Source organism: Rhinatrema bivittatum, chromosome 4, assembly GCF_901001135.1.
Source record: "Rhinatrema bivittatum chromosome 4, aRhiBiv1.1, whole genome shotgun sequence".
NCBI classification, from domain to species: Eukaryota; Metazoa; Chordata; class Amphibia; order Gymnophiona; family Rhinatrematidae; genus Rhinatrema; species Rhinatrema bivittatum.
Window position 1 is genome coordinate 240,737,647 of NC_042618.1, and position 18,861 is coordinate 240,756,507.

The following is an 18,861-nucleotide window of genomic DNA, read 5'->3' on the forward strand; positions in this document are numbered from 1 at the left end:
TCTCAAACGTCTAGGGCCTGGAAGATGGAGAAACTGCATAAGTCTCTGAAGAGCCACAGCTGATCCTTCTCCCAGAGTGGAGCCTCCTCAGACTCCCCCAGAGCCAATTTGAGCAGGAACTCCTCAAGTAAGTCTTCCTCCTTGTTGGAGCAACCCTCAGGACTCTCCATCTTCTCAGTTGGCCAAACAGAAAAAGCATAATTCCTAGGCATCAACAAGCCCATCGCGGGCCTTGCAGAGGTTGTGGGGGCTAATAAAAAGAAGTCATACGTTGGAACCAGCAGCACACCTGATGCCAAAGAAACATCAGCCCTTGGCACCACTGATGCATCTAGGTAAGGGAATATATAGATGCCTTGATGACTAAGATGTGCTGCCTCCACAGCCAGGAATTTGACGACCCTCAGTGCCACTGACACATCGAATTGGAGTACTCAATACAGGTAGTGAGAAAACTCAACCAGAAAGTGTAGGTAGTGCAAGTTGGTGGTAGGATGGGTATATGAGCATAGGCATTGTTCAGATCCAGAGCACACATCCATTCCCCCTACCCTGGGATGAAAAGTAAGACTGTGTTAAGGGAGTTCCTTTTAAATTTCTAACACAGCAGATTCTTGTTCAAATTTCTTAAATCCAGGGTAGGTCCCAATCCGCCAGTTTTCTGGGGATAATAGAGTAGCAGGACTAGAATAGCCATGTTGATTAAGCTTGACAGGTTCTATCGCCCTCTGTCTGAGGAATGGCTCAATTTCCAGGTGAAGTTGCACTAAGTGAGATGGATCCGGATTGAAGGCTGAGCAATGGGGTAATGCGCCTCTGTAGCGCTCCATGGTGAGACCACACCTTGAATACTGTGTACAATTCTGGTCACCGCATCTGAAAAATGATATAGTTGCAATGGAGAAGGTACAGAGAGAGGCAACAAAAATGATAAAGGGGATGGAACAGCTCCCCTGTGAGGAAAGGCTGAAGAGGTTAGGGCTGTTAAGCTTGTAGAAGAGACGGCTGAGGGGGGGTATGATAGAGGTCTTTTTTTTTTTTAATTCTTTATTTCTCAATTTTAAATTTTACAAAATTCAATATGATAGAGGTCTTTAAGATCATGAGAGGTCTTGAATGAGTAGATGTGAATTGGTTATTTACATTTTCGGATAATAGAAGAACTAGGGGACATTCCATGAAGTTAGCAAGTAGCACATTTAAGACTAATCGGAGAAAATTATTTTTCACTCAATGCACAATTAAGCTCTGGAATTTGTTGCCAGAGGATGTGGTTAGTGCAGTTAGTGTAGCTGGGTTCAAAAAAGGTTTGGATAAGTTCTTGGAGGAGAAGTCCATTTACTGCTATTAATCAAGTTTACTTAGGGAATAGCCACTGCTATTAATTGCATCAGTAGCATGGGATCTTCTTGGTGTTTGGGTAATTGCCAGGTTCGTGTGGCCTGGTTTGGTCTCTGTTGGAAACAGGATGCTGGGCTTGATGGACCCTTGGTCTGACCCAGCATGACAGTTTATGTTCTTATGGTTGGTAACTGTCTAGAAGGGAGTACTGTCAGTATTAGAGAAGATAATTCAACTCATTCAGTCCCTAGGGTTCTTAATAAATTTCAAGAATTCAACCCTAGTTCCATTTCAGAAAAACAAATTCATCGGAAAATGGATAGATTTGCTACAGGAGAGAATATCTCTCCCGTCAATGAATACACACTCTCGGGTCCCTGGTTTAATGATCAGTGAACACAGATCAGACAGCAGCCATTTGATGATGGTGGGTCATGTAGTATTATTTAACACACCTCCACATATGACTCTTTCAATGAGTCCACTCCCAATGGCCCTTAATATCTTTTTAGTGAATATGTCACAGGAAATGAAGAAAGGAATTTCACTGGTGGTTAGAATCCCACATCCTTCGCAAAGCATCACCACTTCAGCTACTTCCTCACCATGTAAGAAGGTGGAGAGGAGAACCCCGATTTGCTTCACCTCCCCCTGCACCCCACCCCTTTTCCCTACTCGCGTGCCAAAATTATGCACCCAACAGTAGTGTATGCTTGCACACACCTTGGGAAAAATTAGAGGGAGTATTACATTACAGTATATAGGGTAAAATTCTATGCATAAAATAAGAGCTGGATCTGGAGGTGATTATATCTGGTGCCTTATATACCTATTTCATGTTTGACCATCAAAAATCAACAGCAAAAGCCAAAAGTATGTTTGGATACATAGGGAAAGGAAACGCCAGCTGGAAAAAGGAGGTGATATTGTTTCTATATAAGTCCTTGGTAAGAGATCATTGGAAATACTTTGTATAATTATGTAGATCACACCTTCAAAAGGATATAAACAGGATAGATTATGACAGATCAGCTGCCTTCATCATAAAGTATATGGAAACAGACTTCATGTATACCCTGGAGGAAAGGAAGGAAAAGGGATATGTGATAGAGACATTTAAACACCTCCGGTGATTCAATGCACAGCAATCAGATCTCTTTCAAGAGAAGGGAAGCTCTAGAATGAGGGGTCATAGGATGAAAGTAATAGGAGGTAGACGAGAGTAATCTAAGGAAATATTTCTTTAAAGAGAAGGTAGTGGATGTGTAATGGCCTTCCAGGGAAAGTGTTGGAATTCAAGAAAGCATGGGGCAAATTCAAAGGGAGGGGAAGAACTGTGAAGATAAATGGGAGGTGTGGATGGGCAGACTGGATAGGCCATAGGGTGTTCATCTGCTGTAATGTTCTACGTTTCAGTGCTGGTCCACATATGTATGTGGTCCTGTGCCCACAAAAGTAAATTAATGCTTGGTACCAAAAAAAAAACTCAAGGGTAATTTTCAAAGGGACTTCTGTGGATAAAGCACTGTTTAATGTGCAGAAATGGCCATTTACAAATTGCTCACCCAATATGCAGGTAAATTACACAAGATTTTTACCCAGACTGATTGAGGCATTCTGGGCACGAAGTTAAGGAGTTTGGACTGATGCACATACTTTTGGAATTTGAAAAGCATGTGCGTAAACCTTCACAGAAGATTTGTGGGGACGTTTTAGCAGGTGTAACTTGTGCAAGTAAATTTGGAGGGATAATTTTTTATAGAGGACTTGTGCGCTTAAGCCAACTTTGAAAATGAATGGGGTTTTTTGCTGACTTTCTAATGCAGGCTGTTTGAAAATTAGCCAGAAGTATGTAGCTCCCCAGGTGGATAAACAAGCTCACTTATCTATGTGGAAAGATTTGTCTAGGTCAGAGGTATCTGAAAGAACTGTTAAAAAGAAGCATAATAAGTGCAGTAAGCTGCTTTTTATTTGAGAAGAGGAGATACAAGCTCTCACAGGGTGACTGCAATCTGTCATTCTGACTTGCTGCCAGGGTCATCAGGAAAATCTCCAGGCCCATTTTGAGCAGAATTTAATCACACATTTAACAGAAATGTTGAGAATTTGTATACTGCACCACACTCACCACACACAACCAACATTCACAATCAAAAATATTCAAACCACCGAGTTAGCAACAAAAGTTAGGAATCTAGGAGTAATAATTGACTCTGAGCTAAACATGAAACAACACATCTCACAGAAAATAAAAGAAGGTTATGCAAAACTAATGATCCTAAGAAGACTAAAACCTCTAACGATTAACAATTTTCGCACAGTTCTACAAGCAATGATATTCGCTAGCACAGATTATTGTAACTCCCTGCTGTTAGGACTACCTCAATCTACAATTCGGCCTCTGCAAATATTGCAAAATTCCGCTTCCAGAGTTTTGACAGGCAAAAAAAAGAGTGATCATATTACGGGAACACTTGCTGAACTCCACTGGCTTCCAATTGAACAAAGAATACAATATAAAGCACTTTGTATAATCCATAAACTAATCCACGATGATAAAGCTGACTGGCTTAACACGGCACTGCGCGTGCATGTACCACAAAGAAACCTGAGATCTGCAAATAAAGCTCTACTAACTGTCCCCTCTATCAAATCAGCACATCTCACGCAAGTAAGGGAAAGAGCACTGTCACTGGCTGGTCCTGTACTCTGGAATACCATGCCACTCGAAATAAGGCTACAGACAAATCTGAAATTATTCAAAACTAATCTGAAAACCTGGCTTTTTAAACAAGCATTTTATAAAGATAAAGAAAAGGAGAAAAATAGTTGAGCGATAAGGATGCACCAAGCTAGAAGTTTTTGGTAACCTACATAAGCATATTAATGTTAAAATCAAATTGCCTAATTTGTTCCTAACAGTCAGGTTTAATTTACACACCTAGTTTATTATTTTAAATTGTTACCGTACTATGATGGCACACGAGTAATTTGTAATCTATATCACCCATATTTCTCTTTATCGTGCCCTTCTGTAAACCGTTGTGATGGTATTTAACTTAACAACGGTATAGAAAAATTTTTAAATAAATAAACACCAAAAGTCCATTATGCTCAGCATCTTATGTCTCTGACAGGGGATGTAGCATGTACACAGAGGAAGTATAGTCCAACTAAAATATGTGGTGTGGTCCATCCCCATCACACTTCCAGTTTCCACTAGTTGTGGTTGAGGTATATCCTGGACATGGTTACATCCCTGACTGTTGTGTTTAATAGCCACATCGGGAGCCAATCTCCTAGACTCTTTGGCATACAGGTGAAAATTTGGCCTGAGGGGCTGCTGGTGTGCATATGGGGCTTGTACTAGCAATTATGGTGGGGAAGGAATGGTAGACACAGTTGGTATCAGCTGTGGCAGAGAACCCCATGCACAGACTTTGGTGGCCTCAGAAAAGAAGAGGGTGCTGACAGTCAGAGGGAAGGAAGGTTAAAAGAAATGGGCGTGGATTGGAAAGAATATGAAATCTCTTCACACCCTGACTTATCCCTTGCTTCAGACCTCTCCTCTCACAAGATCTGCCTTTCTCACTGTTTTTCATCCTTCATGTGCTCTGCTCCTAACTGAAAACGTATGCAAATTGAGATATTAACCTTGGCATCTTTGTAATCATTCTGCTCCACCTCCTCACAGCTGCTGGTCTTAGTTGCTATAATGGGATAATCAGTTTTAGATGGGACAAATTGCTTTGAGCCTCATCATGCAGTGAATCTTTCAAAAAAAAGAAAAAAGAATCACAGCAAAAGGTAAATAAACGGGAACATTGCAGAAAAAGTTTAGGAAGCAAGAAAATATATATAAAAATCAGAATTGTGAAGTTTTTGTTTAATTTACAATTCTTATGTCACCTGCAGTTTTTCATTATTGCTTACATAATTTGGAGAAATGGATGCAGGACACCAATTTGAGGTGCATAAATTAGCAATATAATGGCTGAACAGTGCTGTCTTGAAACTGTTTGCTTATTTTATTTATAAAATTCTTCTAACCCACATAGTTCATGTGTTAGTGTATAGCGATTTACAACATACATACATAATACAGTAGATTGAAAACAGACTAAAAACAATTACAGATTCAGAAAAAGAGAGAAAACAACTCAAAAGTGAAAAAAGGACCCTATTACTGAAATGCTTGTTCATAAAAATAAGTTTTAAGCGCTTCTTGAAGGATTTTAAAGACAATGCTGTTCATATAAGTTTCAGGCAAAGAGTTCTATAGTCGTGGACCTGCCACTGAGAAAGCCCTGATTCTCGTGATTTATGTGTGCATAAAGAAAAGAATTTTCACAGTATTTTGACTGTGGAAGTAAAAGTAGTACATGGAGACTATACCTCTATCAGATATACAGGGTCATTCATCAAAATGCGTTAGAGCCTAACGCTGTGATAATGCCAAAACACAGGTACTATTTATTGCATCCCACGCTGAAATTTATTCAAATTGGTGGATTTGGGGAGGAGAAAATGAAAATGAGAAGTGCTAAGGCTATGTGCGATAGCACAACGCATGCGTTGTGCATGCTATTGTGGGATATAACACTAGAAATAACTACACCTTTTTTCCTAGCGTTATTAATGCCTGTGATAGCTATGCGTTGTGCCTGAAATGAGATTGAGAGAGCGAGCCAGCCTCTAGGGTGGCACACATATTAGTCATCCTATTTATACCACTATAGGAGGGTCATCTAGAAACTCAAGGTGAGATTTTGGTGGTGGTCTACAGTTTGGGGGGCAGTTTTACATGTACAGACAGACATACAAACAGCACAGTACACATCATGGAAGATCTGATGTGATTTGGAATGAGGAAAGGTACACAAAGATGAGATTTCTACAGTGTACTCTCTCGCCCTAGGTTGATAGCATTCAGGAAGAGAGTGCATCAAGTGAAATGTTTTTATCACGGGCGTTACTCATGTAAAGTTTATGGCATTTTGATGAGTCTAGGTATATAAATCTGCAAACAAGACATATACATATAAATTTGTACATATTGTGGGTTTCTCTCTAGATGTGATAGCTTGTAAATCCTGTAGTTTGATAGCAATAATATTCTGCTTTAGAATACCTGCACTGACACATTTTGTTTAGATAATTCATTTACTGGGTAAACAAATAAAAATTGTCTCTTTGGTTTAGATTTTTTTCATTCGTAGGGAGCTGTTACTAGTTAGCTCTTGAAACTCTCTCTTAGCACCTTCAACAATTCTGAAATTAAAGTTTGGGTTCTGATGGGGTGATCCATATTTAAGGGTGTCAATTGTTAGGTCTTCAGAATTCAGGAAATCACTTTGGTAAAAGCTGTCACAGACATTTCTGTGTTTAAAAGACTGATCTTTCTCTTCATCCTCCTTCATCCTCCTTCTACACCCTCTCCCCCCAACCTCACTACCTCAAATCAGCAGCAGGAACAGGCAGGCTGGCAGTGTGGGATACAGTAAACATGCATGTCCAGTCTCTCCGGCTCTTCCTCCTCTGTGTCCTGTGTACAAAGGAATCATGTATCCTAGGTGAAGTGTAGCAGAGGAGATATGGAGCCTACTGTCAACCTGTCCCCACCCTGATTGTCTGCCACTGTGCTGCCCGTGATACAATGCCCCAGTAAAATAAGAGGAACCTGAAGGATAGGAGGGGGGAGATGAAGAACCTGGGAATGTGGTGAAAGCAAAGAATCTAAGGAGGAAGGGGGAGCTAGGAGAGATGGAAAAGAATCTAACAGTTTGAAGGTGAGAGATTAGGGGGAGATAACGAGGACCCTACAAAAGAACAGATGGAAAAAAACTTGTTGGAAAGGAGCTAGAAAGAAATTTAGAATAACTGGAAGGCCTAGCAGAAATTCAGGAGCTCATATAGATTGGGTCTTTCTGGCAGGCTACATGCTCCTCTTGTTGACCCAAATCAGTGCAGTGGGTTGGTGGTGGCTAGGATCCATCCGGAAAAGCCACGAGGACCTCTGAATCTAGATGTTTGGGTAGCAGCCATGCTGGTTTTTGTGGCTGGATTATTGTAGGACCTTGTGATTGGAGATGGGAGGGGAGAAGTTCTAGATGTAAATTGAAAAGGAGATCTTGCATGCTCAGCCACCCAAGGAAGATACAATACAATGGAAGAAGATAACAAAAATTGTCTTAGATAGGGAATGATATCCTAGTATAGGTGATCATGCTCTATGGATAACTAGGCCGATTAAGTGGACCATTTGGTCTTTTTCAACCATCATTTGCTATGTTACTACATAAATTAAGAGGGTAATTTTTGAATAACTTAGGGGTAAATCTGCTTTGAAAATTAGCAGTTGTGCGTAGAACCGAGCACAGCATTTACACACATTTACAGTACGTGTACATTTACTTTCCCGTTGATAGCAGGACTGAATTAACCATGCTGTCATGGGAACTGTCATTCAAGGCCCGGGAGGCGGAGCTTTACCAAGCAGAGGATAGAGTTTTTGGTCTCTGCGACTACGCGTGTGTTCCCGCGCAGGAAAGTAACAGATTCTCCTCAGTCTGTTTTTTTTTCTGCGCGCAGGATCGCACGTGGAGCTTTTTTCTCCTCACTTAGTTTTTCAGTTAGGTTTAAAATGTCAAAAAAAACCAGTCTGGGTTTAAACCCTGTAGATGCGGAAAGGTCAGAGATGTCTCTAGAAGTAAATAGAGGGAATCTCCTGAAGATATTAGGGTCTTAATATATATTATGCAGGCTAAGGTTTCTGGCATGTTTAAAGCCACTAATGATGCAGATCTTTTTTCAGTATAAACTTGTGCTTAGTAGCAAGGATGTTAGAGATATGTACTGTTTATCTTTTTCTAAATGCTAAGCCAGCAAAGTCTGACAAATAAAAGTCTAATTCTGTGGATAAAACATGTTGTCATTCCTGAATAATTCGGATTGTGTGTGGGTATAGGAGGTAATAGGGAAGAACTGTCTAGAGCCTTGCTGCCCCGATAGGCGAAGTGCACCATAGCAAACAGGTTCCCGATCCCCTGGAATCTCATACACTCCCACCACACCTGGGCTCTCTCATTCTCTCGATAGGGCAAAGCCTGGGAAGTTCCTCCCCCTTCAAAACCCCTGTGCCTCTGGGAGTTGAAATCTGCCTCCTATTCGACTTTATTTTACAAATATTGGATCTCCTTCCTAGGTTTTCCTTATAGCCCGCCCTCTTCTATTCACCAGGGGAACATAATCCCCTTGCAGTGGTATATTTAAGAAGATATTGGAATGTGGAGTCATTTGCATGATCCATCCCCATTAGGGAGATCTTCTTGACATTTTAAAGTGCTCAACTACAGTCATTAGAGGGTGTGTGCAAGTAGGAGTTGAAGACATTGGACTGCAAGAGGGAGCATGTTTGCTGGCCTGCTATCTGCCTTCCCTCTTATAGCTGGAGAATAAGATAGGAATCCACTTGTCCTAAGACATAGGAGAAATATGGTACTGTAATTACTGAAATATCTGCATCCAGAGGAAGGTCTCCATCCCATTTGAGAGAATAGGAGCAACAGTCCAAGAGATAGCAGAGTTGCAGGGTGAATTTGTAAAATCAACAGAGGGTCCCTCAATTGCTCTTTTTTTTTTTTTTTTTTTATTAAACTTATATAATCATTACAGAAGATAAAACACAGATAGATCTCCAAATACTTGAAACAAAACACAAATTTCAACTTGCTCTTAAGGAACTCTTGGGAGGAAAGAGAGGCCAATGAAACTTTAAGAGTTCTAAGTTTTGTATTTTTTTATTTTCTAAATACATTTTCATAGTAATTACAGCATATAATCAAACTGCAAAAGAGTCTATCAAATACAAAAGGCATCATAATATAACTTTATTTCCTTCCCCATCTCAGATTGTGGTCACTACAGCTAGATAGTTGTTCTTACATTTTCTTTCTAAGTGCTACATTTTTTATAATATGTGACTGTAAATCGTGTATTTTGTTGTTTGTAATCATTGTTGTCGCAGTAAAATTTTCTTTTATTTGGAGCATTTTGGTGTGAGGCCTTGTTATTTGAGTGATTGCACTAGTGATCCCCTTGGGCCTAGAAGCAGGTGTTGCTCTTCTCTATCTGGAAATACTCCCTCTACTGCAAGACTTGACTGTGCCATAGATGTCACCTTCTTCAACAAAGGGAATACCTTGACAAGGATGAAAAAGAAAGCAGACCTAGAAGTAAAACCAATAAGAGATTTAGTTTTAGTTTTATTATTCACTTCTACAGTAAGATTGTTGTGCGTTACAATAAAAACACTCTTAAAATAATATACGCAACACAAAATAAAATAATAATAAATGCCAAACTAAACATCAGATGTTAAAGACGTTATCCAAAGACATATTAGGCAAATGAAATGAAAATATGCCTAAAAGTCATCTACCATATAAATGGGCTTGGACCGACGTGCCGCAAATGCGCAGTAGAGAGCACGTTGGTCAGAGGGGAGCCCAGTGGACTTGGAAACGGTGAGGAGGAGCAGCGGCGGCAACACCGGAGGTCTCCGGGGGGTGTCTCTCTCGCACGCGGGAAGAAGCAGCGGCGGCGGCACAGACATAGACATGGGAGGTCGCTGGGAGTCTCTCGTGCGCGCCTCATCACTGAGCGTCGGGCGGGCCAGCAACGAGCCCGGTGGAGAGGCGCGCGCATGAGAGAGCGAGAACCCCGGAGACCTCCCATGGAGCAGCGGCGGCGGTATCTAAGTGTCAGGCGGGCCAACGAGAAGAAGAGGGAGTGGAGGAGCGCTGAGGGAGAGGGACGGAGTTGAGGAGAAGGTGGGAGGGGAAGGAAGAGGATATAAGTGGGGAGGGTAAAGTTGTGGAATACAGAAAAAGGGAGTGGAGGAGGGCTGAGGGAGAGGGAAGGGGTTGAGGAGGTGGGAGGGGAAGGAAAGGGAAGATGAGAAGGGATGGAAGGAAGAGGATGTAAGTGGGAAGGGTAAAGTGAAGTAGAGAAAAAGAGGGAGTGGAGGAAGGCTGAGGGAGAGGGGAGAAGGGGAAGGTGAGAGGGGAAGGGAAAAGGGAAGAGGATATGACTGAACAAGTGGGAAGGGTAAGAAGTTCTGGAGAAGAGAAAAAAGAGTGGAGGAGGGCTGGGAGAGGGAAGGGGTTGTAGATGAGGTGAGAGGGGAAGGACTGGAAAGATGAGAGGGGATGGAAGGAAAAGGGAAGTTGTGGAGAACAGAGCGGCTCTAACCATGCCGGTCTGACCAATGGAATCTCGCCCGTTTTAACGGGCTTAACGGCTAGTTGAACTATAAAAGAAAGAACATTAATAAATCAGCTTACATAACAATGATAATCAGCTAGTCCCAATATAGGTGTGCTTTTAACACCTTTAAAAAAAAAAATTGTTAGTAAACGTACAGATTCAGGAAGAGAAAATCTATACAAGGTCCTGCCACAGAAAACACACATTCACGCACTTAAATAAATGTGCTGTTTTTAAAGAGAGGATCTCAAGCAACCCTTTATTTGAGGACTTCAGTAATCTAGAAGGCTTGTAAATATGAAGTACTGAGTTGAACCATACCGGAACTTTTCCATCAATTGATTTGTGAATCAGTGTTAGTATCTTATATATAGAGTTCTTGCGATATAGTGGTTCTAAATTAAAAATCTAAGAATCTAATGCATAAGGATCTCTGTTTAGGATACCATATGGGCTGATGGAAAATAAGAGATTTCTTTTCATTGGCTAACTGTGGCCTTTATAACATCAGATGTGATGGTTTTTCCATAAGTGATGGTATTGAGAACATGGCTGTTAAATGAAAATGTCTCTCATTTTCAGTCAACTCAAATGATATCTGATGTATATATAGGGTCCTTCGTTTTCAGTTTAAACCAAATTTTACCAATTAATTCCAAGGTTTTTGAAAAGATGAAAATTGATTTACACTGATATTCACTCTAATTTGAAAAATATAGCTGCAGACCTGCAATACTTTCCAGCATCTCCTCCCCTAGAAGACTGACAGTAGAGCATGTACAGAAATTGGGCCCAGACATCATGCATATGCACGCTGCAACCACAATTGCATGCCCATATTGCAGAAGAAAGCTATCCAGGGCTTCGGATCTCTGACTGGAAGTACAGGAAAGACTCGCTGACCTGCCGTGCACAGGAGAGAATCTCTTCAGAAATAAGGTGAAGGACATGGTAGCCCGGTTGCAGGATCACCATGAGACCCTTCAGCAGCTCTCTGCCAGCACTTCAGACTCACCCTCCTCAGCCAGGAGGTCTACGAGGCAGGGTCAGAGGAGATCTTACTACCACCAAAGGAAGTACTATCCTCTGGCCCCTCAGCTCCGTTCGCAGAGGGTGAGCTCACATGGCCATCCCAGGCACCAGAGAGCTCCCACACCCCAGCCGGCTCCTCAGCCAAATCCTGGGACCGGGTTTTGACTGGATCATAGAGAGCATAAGCCAGCCATCTGTACCCGAGATGCTGGCCCCCCCCCCCCCCCCCGACGGTCGAGGGCAGGCTTTGTTTCTTTATGGATCGGTGGCCCAGTATAACCTTGGACCAGTGGTTTCTGTCCATCATCCTTCAAGGGTACAATTAAACTTATTGGGTGTCCCACCAAATTGCCCCGTGTGCCCATTTTGGGGACCAATAGTGCATCAGGAGGTTCTGTTTTGGGAGCTCTCTGCCCTCTTAATGGCCAGAGCAGTCGAGCTTGTCCCACCAAGGCAAAGAGGGCAGGGATTCTACTCCCTGTACGTCATGATTCCAAAGAGAACAGGGAGACTTCATCCCATCCTAGACCTAAGGGCCTTGAACAAGTTTCTCAAAAAAGAAAAGTTCAAGATGATTTCCCTGGGCACCTTGTTTCCCCTCTTGCAAAAAGGGGACTGGCTATGCTCTCTCGATTTAAAGGATGCATGCACTCACATCAAGATCTTCCAGGGTCACAGTATGAATTTCAGATTTGTGGTGGGGAAAAAAGCATTTGCAGTACAGAGTGTTGGGCTAGCGTCGGCCTCACGTGTCTTCTCAAAATGTCTGGTCATGGCGGGAGTGCACCTCTGCAGACCGGGCGTGCATGTTTTCCCGTACTTGGATGACTGGCTGCTCAAGAGCACCTCTCAGATAGGGGCCGATTGGTCCTTGTGCGTGACCATCCAGATGTTGGAGTCACCAGGGTTAGTCATCAACTACCCAAAGTCCCATCTCAGCCCGTCACCACAGTTGGACTTCATAGGAACCCTGCTAGACACAGCTCAGGCAAGAGTCTTCCTGCCGTGCTCCAGGGCGGTCACCTTGGCATCCATAGCGGCATCCAGGCTACAGCTCGGCACATGTTGAGGCTGCTCGGCCACATGGCAGCAATCGTCCATGTTACTCTGTTGGCATGCTTACATATGCGCAGAGACCAATGGATCCTGAGGTCGCAGTGGCACCAGGATACTCAGAGCTTCCAGGCTCGCATCTGAGTCACTCTGTCTGTCTGGGATTCTTTGTCCTGGTGGCGGGTTCTCTCAAATTTGGAACGAGGATTATTTTTCCAAAATCCCCCTACCCAAATTGTCCTAACCACGGATGTATCGACCTTGGGGTGGGGAGCTCATGTAGAGGGTCTCCGCACCCAGGGCTTACGGTCTGCCAAGGAAGCACGGTATCAGATCAACTTCCTGGAGCTCCGGGCAATCAGGTACGCGCTATGGACTTTCAGAGATTGGGTGACCAGCAAAATTGTCCTGATACAAGCAGACAACCAACTTGCAATGTGGTATGTCAACAAGCAGGGAGGCATAGAGTCATAGCTCCTGTGTCGAGAAGCGGTCCAGATCTGGTCATGGGCCCTGTCCCAAGGGATGGTACTCAGGGCCATGTATCTGCCCGGAACGGAGAATGTGATAGCGGACAGACTGAATCATGCCTTCAGACCCCACGAGTGATCTCTGGACCAGGGGGTAATGAACCGGATCTTCCGCCTATGGGGGAGCCCAAATATGGACTTGTTTGCATCTCCCTGCAACAGGAAAGTGACTCAGTTTTCCTCCCTGTACAGGTTAGATGGCAAACCAGCCTTGGATACCTTTGCCCAACATTGGGGCAGGGGTCTTCTGTATGTATATCCTCTGATTCCTCTAGTCACGAAGATTCTCTTGAAGCTCTGCGAGGACCGAGGGACTATAATCCTCATAGCCCTTCATTGGCCAAGACAGATTTGGTTTCCACTCCTTCAGGAGTTGTCCATCCAGAAACCGATTAGTCTAAGGACACCCCCAGATCTCATCAAGCAAGATGAGGGCAGGCTGCAGCATCCCAACCTCCAGGCCCTGTCGCTCACAGCCTGGATGTTGAGAGGTTAATTTTGCAGCTGCTCGATCTTTCTGAGGATGTGTCTCGGGTCCTGGTGGCTTCCAGAAAGCCTTTCACTAGAAAGTCCTACGGACTGACGTGGAGGAGGTTTTCTGTGTAGTGAGAGCAGAAGGCCCTAGATCCGTTCTCCTGCCCCACAGCAAAAACTGCTTGACTACCTTCTACACCTTTCGGAGGCTGGCTTGAAGATCAACTCTGTAGAGTTCATTTCAGTGCAATTGGCACATACCACCAAGGTGTAGATGGTATGCCCATCTCTGTACAGCCGATAGTTGTACGCTTTATGCGGGGCCTGTTTCAATTGAAGCCTCCCGCTGTGTCTTTGGACCTCAGCATGGTGGTAGCTTAGCTGATGAAAGCTCCTTTTGAGTCGCCTTGCTCCTGTCACCTGGAAGGTCATATTTTTGGTGGCGATCATTTCAGCACACAGGGTTTGTGAGCTCCCGGCCTTAGTGACTTATCCGTCTTATACTAAGTTTTATCATGATAGGGTGGTCTTGCATACGCACTCTAAGTTCCTGCCTAAGGTGGTGACGGATTTTCATCTTAACTGGTCAATTGTCCTGCCAACCTTGTTTCCCAGGCCCCATTCACACCAAGGCAAACAAGTCCTGTACAGTTTGGATTGCAAGAGAGCCTTAGCCTTCTAACTGGAGCGGACAAAAGTCCATAGACAGTCCACCCAACTTTTTATTTATTTGATAGGAATAGGTTGGGAGTTGCTGTTGCCAAATAGACACTTTCTAATTGGCTACCATACTGCATCTCCTTTTGTTATGCCCAGGCGGGACTGCATCTTGGGGGGTCATGTCCAGGCTCATTCTCTTAAACTCATGGCAATGTCATTGGCCTACTTGCGAGCAGTTCCTGTGGAGGAGATCTGCAGGGCTGTGACTATAGTTCTCTCCACGCATTCTCATCTCACTGCTGTCTGGGTAGGGATGATTGACGTGATAGTAGGTTCGGCCAGTCTGTCCTTCAGAATCTCTTTGAGAAGTAGAACCCAAATCTCCCTGCCTAGGGCCCATTGTTTTGGTTCAGGCTGTTTCCCCCTCTTTTACCAACAGCACTGTGGTTGTTGTACCCGTTAGCACCTGGTTGGTGCTTGTTGGTCCCCTTTTGTGTTGGGGAGCAGCCTGTAGCTAGGGATTCACTCATGTACGAGGACTACCATCCTGCTTGTTCTTGGAGAAAGCAGAGTTGCTTACCTGTAACAGGTGTTCTCTGAGGACAACAGGATGTTAGTCCTCATGAAACCCACCCACCACCCCACAGAGTTGGGTTTCTCCTATTTTTATTCTATTTATTATTCTATATTACAAGACTGGAGAGGGACTCCGCATGGACGTGTGGTATAAGGCATGCTGGGCATGCTCAATGTGCCTAGTCAAAGTTCTAGCAACTTTGACATGTTTTCTGTGCCAGGCTCCATCTGATGATGTCACCCATGTGTAAGGACTAATATCCTGTTGTCCTAGGAGAACACCTCTTACAGGTAAGCAACGCTGCTTTCCCTCAGGACTATACATTAGTTCTGCCACACCTGTCCTAGCAGAAAAACCTCCACCTTGTGGTATGCACTAAGCTAAAAAATGCACAGGCTGCAGCTTCTGTTTTACCGGTGTGATGGGTAAGACAAACTGTGCCTAACATCCTCACTGACCCATCACTAATAGGGCACACCTGACCTGGGAGTGCAACAGTGTGGACACTAAAAGGTTGTGATTAACTGGGGAGATTTCAACTGCTCCAAATGAGAAGATTGGAAAAGGCAAATGTTTAAAATGAACCCTAGAAAGTGTGTAGTGGCTGCTCACACAAAAATTTTTAAAGCAAGTGCATTGTTTGTCTTTACAGCATTAGTAGGCCTCTCAAGCATGGGGAAAGAAAACCAGGCCCTGGCGTAATGGCATGTAGACCTAATTGTACAAGCCAATTGTCATGTCCGCAATGCTGTTATATCCCCCACAGCTACCCATGTCCGTGCTGTTTACCGCAAATACATAGCCAGAGAAAGAAGCCTCTCTCTTACCTATGAGCCAAATGTCACTGGATAGGCTGTCCTTAAAATTTTCAAAGAGGCCGGATTGCCTAAGGAATCATTTGCAGCTATTGGGTACCTGGCCAAAATGTCAAGGATGCGCAGTCAAGCGTCACAGACCACTTGCCATTTGATGGAGTGGAAAAGTTTTCTGTTGCGGATGATTTCCCTGTTACGGGTGGGGTAATAGTAGTGAGTGCAGTCGATAGCTCCCAGAACATTGGGAAAGATAGAAATAGCATAAAATCCTCTCTTCCATTCCATCAAATCCTGTCTGCCCTGAGGAAATGCTATGTAGCCATTAATGCGGTCAGATACAGCTGTTATGACCTGGCCCAGATTCCAGGAAAAAGTGGATTGGGACCTTCCTCTGACGACCCCTACTGTCATCTGGAAGGAGCCAGATGCCATGAAATGCAGGGTGGACAATAGTTTGGTGAGCCCTAGTATAATGTGGGACCGTTCCACATCCAGATCCCCTTGGATTTCTTCATGTAATTCCAGGATAACCTGAGAGATGAGGCGATACCTGCTAACCACATAATCTTCTGGCATGCCCAGCAATGAGGCTCATGGAGGAAAGATGCACTCCCTGTATTTCCTCCGCAATGTCCGCCTGTGTGCCAAGCGCTGCCATAGGCCATGACCCTCTCCCTGCGGGTCCAGTGGCTTGGGCTCCAGTGCAGGAACTTCCCTAGGAGGGGTTGGAACTTCCCTTGCCTGTTCTTGTGGTGGTGATGGTTGTTGTCTGCGATGAGCATCCTGAAACAGCCAGTATCCCCTAACAAGTAAGCTTGCCACAAACATAATAGGTTTAGGAAGACAGGCCAGGTATGAAAAGGTGTTTTTATTGGCCCAGGAGGGCGTGATATGAGTGTCTGATAGAAGGCCTTATTTTATCAATCACGATAACAGCCACGAGCCGTGACAATAGCCGCAGTCGCATGATAAAAACTTTTTTTCTCTCACGCAAAAAAAAGGTGTAGTTATTTCTAACGTTAAATCCTTCATTATTGTGCGTTAATCTATCGTGGGATGTGGTAGGAGACCCTAATTTGCATTTACTCCTCCCACTTTCATGCTCAAATTAAAATTTGCATGATAACTTGCATTGCAATATTTATCAAAATGCTCTTTGGACCTCATTTAATGCGCATTAGGGACCTAATGAATTTTGATAACTAACTCTCGGGGTCATTCATCAAAATGTGTTATGGCCCGCAATAATGCATAACGCATGCATTATTTTTTGCATCGCATGATGCGTATGCAAATTCCAAAAATGTAGTCAAAGGGGAGGAATTTGGGCATGGTTTATGAAAATGAGGGATGTTTAATGTTGCATGCGATAGCATAATGCACGTTATTGCAAGTTTTAATGCCGGAAATAACTACACCTTTTTTCCTGGCATTAAGCTGTGCAATATGCTCAAAACGGGAAACGCAATATTTATCGTGAATCCTGTTTCAGGGAGGGAGGGGGAGAAGAGAGGAGAAGAGTGGAATGGAGGGAGAGAGCTTCTGGGGTGGCACACATATTAGTTATCTAATATACCACTACAGGAGGGTCATGTAGTAAACTCGAGGTGAGGTTTTGGTAGTGGTCTAGGGTTTGGGGGGGCAGTTTTATATGCACAGTCAAACTTACGATCAGCAAAGTACACATCAGTGAAGATTTGATGTAATTTGGAATGAGGAAAGATACACAAAGATGAGATTTCTTCAGTGTACTCTCACTCTAGCTTGATAGCACCCAGGTAGAGAGTACATTTATGTAACTAATATTGATGTAGTCCATAACAACATAGCAGAGGCCTGCTACCAAAAACTGCTGGATCATTTAAAGCATTTTTCAGTAGGAAAGGACCTCTGTATAGTGTTGGTACTCTCATTTGAATCAATTCTTTTTCATAGAGAGCCCTTCTGGAACAAAAGCAGAAGAAGAAACGTCAGGAGCCCCTAATGGTGCAGCCCAACCCAGAAGTGAAGGTGCGCAGGTCAAAGCCAACGAGGAATGAGGAACAGGCTCCCCTTGTGGGATCGCTTAACACAGTCAAGAATGATGTAATACTGGACGGTATGTAATCAGAACAAGCAACTTTCCTGTTCATCAAAGCATAGTGGTTCTTAAACTGGGGATTTATAAATAAAGAATTAAGGTGCAGATGAAGCAGCTCATGCGATTTATTCATTCTTTTTGGTTCTTGTAAGTGCCTTACTTTGACTTTAGCTACAACGCAGTCTGGCTTGCCTATCTTGCCTATCTTTCTTTCTTTCTTTATAGCCTGCCATATCCAAAATTCTACAATCAAGATATTTATAAAATGTGAAACACAGATAAAATAAAAACCAGACAATAGCAACATGTGTTCATATCTATGACACGAAGAATCAGCTCCATGGGGAGGAGCAAGGAGGATAATTTTCAGACAGAGTAGTGATTTATCTGCAGAAATAGCTTGATATAAATTTGCCTGTCCAATATGAACTGAATTTTAAAAGTCTGGCACGTGTGTTAATTAGGGGATGTGTGAAGAAGTTGGGCTTCTTGCGCGCTGAGTGGATTTTAAAAGCTGCCAAGAAATGCACATATCTCCTGCAGAGTGCACATCTCGAAAGTTTTCAAAAAGGGGTGGGAAATGGGCATTTCAGGGCGTGAACCAAAGATGTGTGCATAAATTACCGTGATGGCACACGGTAATTTATGCGGCACATGATTAATTTGTAATCTATACCACTCATAATTTTTATCGTGCCTATATGTAAACCATTGTGATGGTTTTCCAACTTAACGACGGTATAGATGAGTTTTTTAAATAAATAAAAATAAATAAATAAATACTGACGCAGCCTGGCACGTGCCAAGACCCCCTACCGCATAACTTTACTTCTGCTGTAGATGCTATGTAAGTTAAAATTTAAGAAAACTAGGCAGATCTGTGAGGTTTAGCAGTCGGGCCTAACTGGGGGAAGGCTATGAAACTGGAGTGTTGGAGGACCTGTCTCTTAACTGGGCGAACTGTGGACGAATAGGTAAAACTGGGAATGGCGTGACCGTATGCTTCTTTTAAGATTCCCCGATTTATACGGT

The 18,861-nt window shown here is 43.3% G+C and overlaps 1 protein-coding gene across 2 annotated transcripts in view; it reads left to right on the plus strand.

Annotated features, from left to right (window-relative positions):
* TULP3 (TUB like protein 3) overlaps positions 1 to 18,861 on the plus strand; it is a 186,380-nt gene that overhangs the window by 46,208 nt on the left and 121,311 nt on the right. For both annotated transcript variants that reach the window (XM_029599970.1, XM_029599971.1), the window contains exon 3: positions 17,685 to 17,847. In XM_029599970.1, coding sequence (XP_029455830.1) covers positions 17,685 to 17,847 — 163 coding nt within the window. The remainder of the gene's footprint in view (positions 1 to 17,684; positions 17,848 to 18,861) is intronic.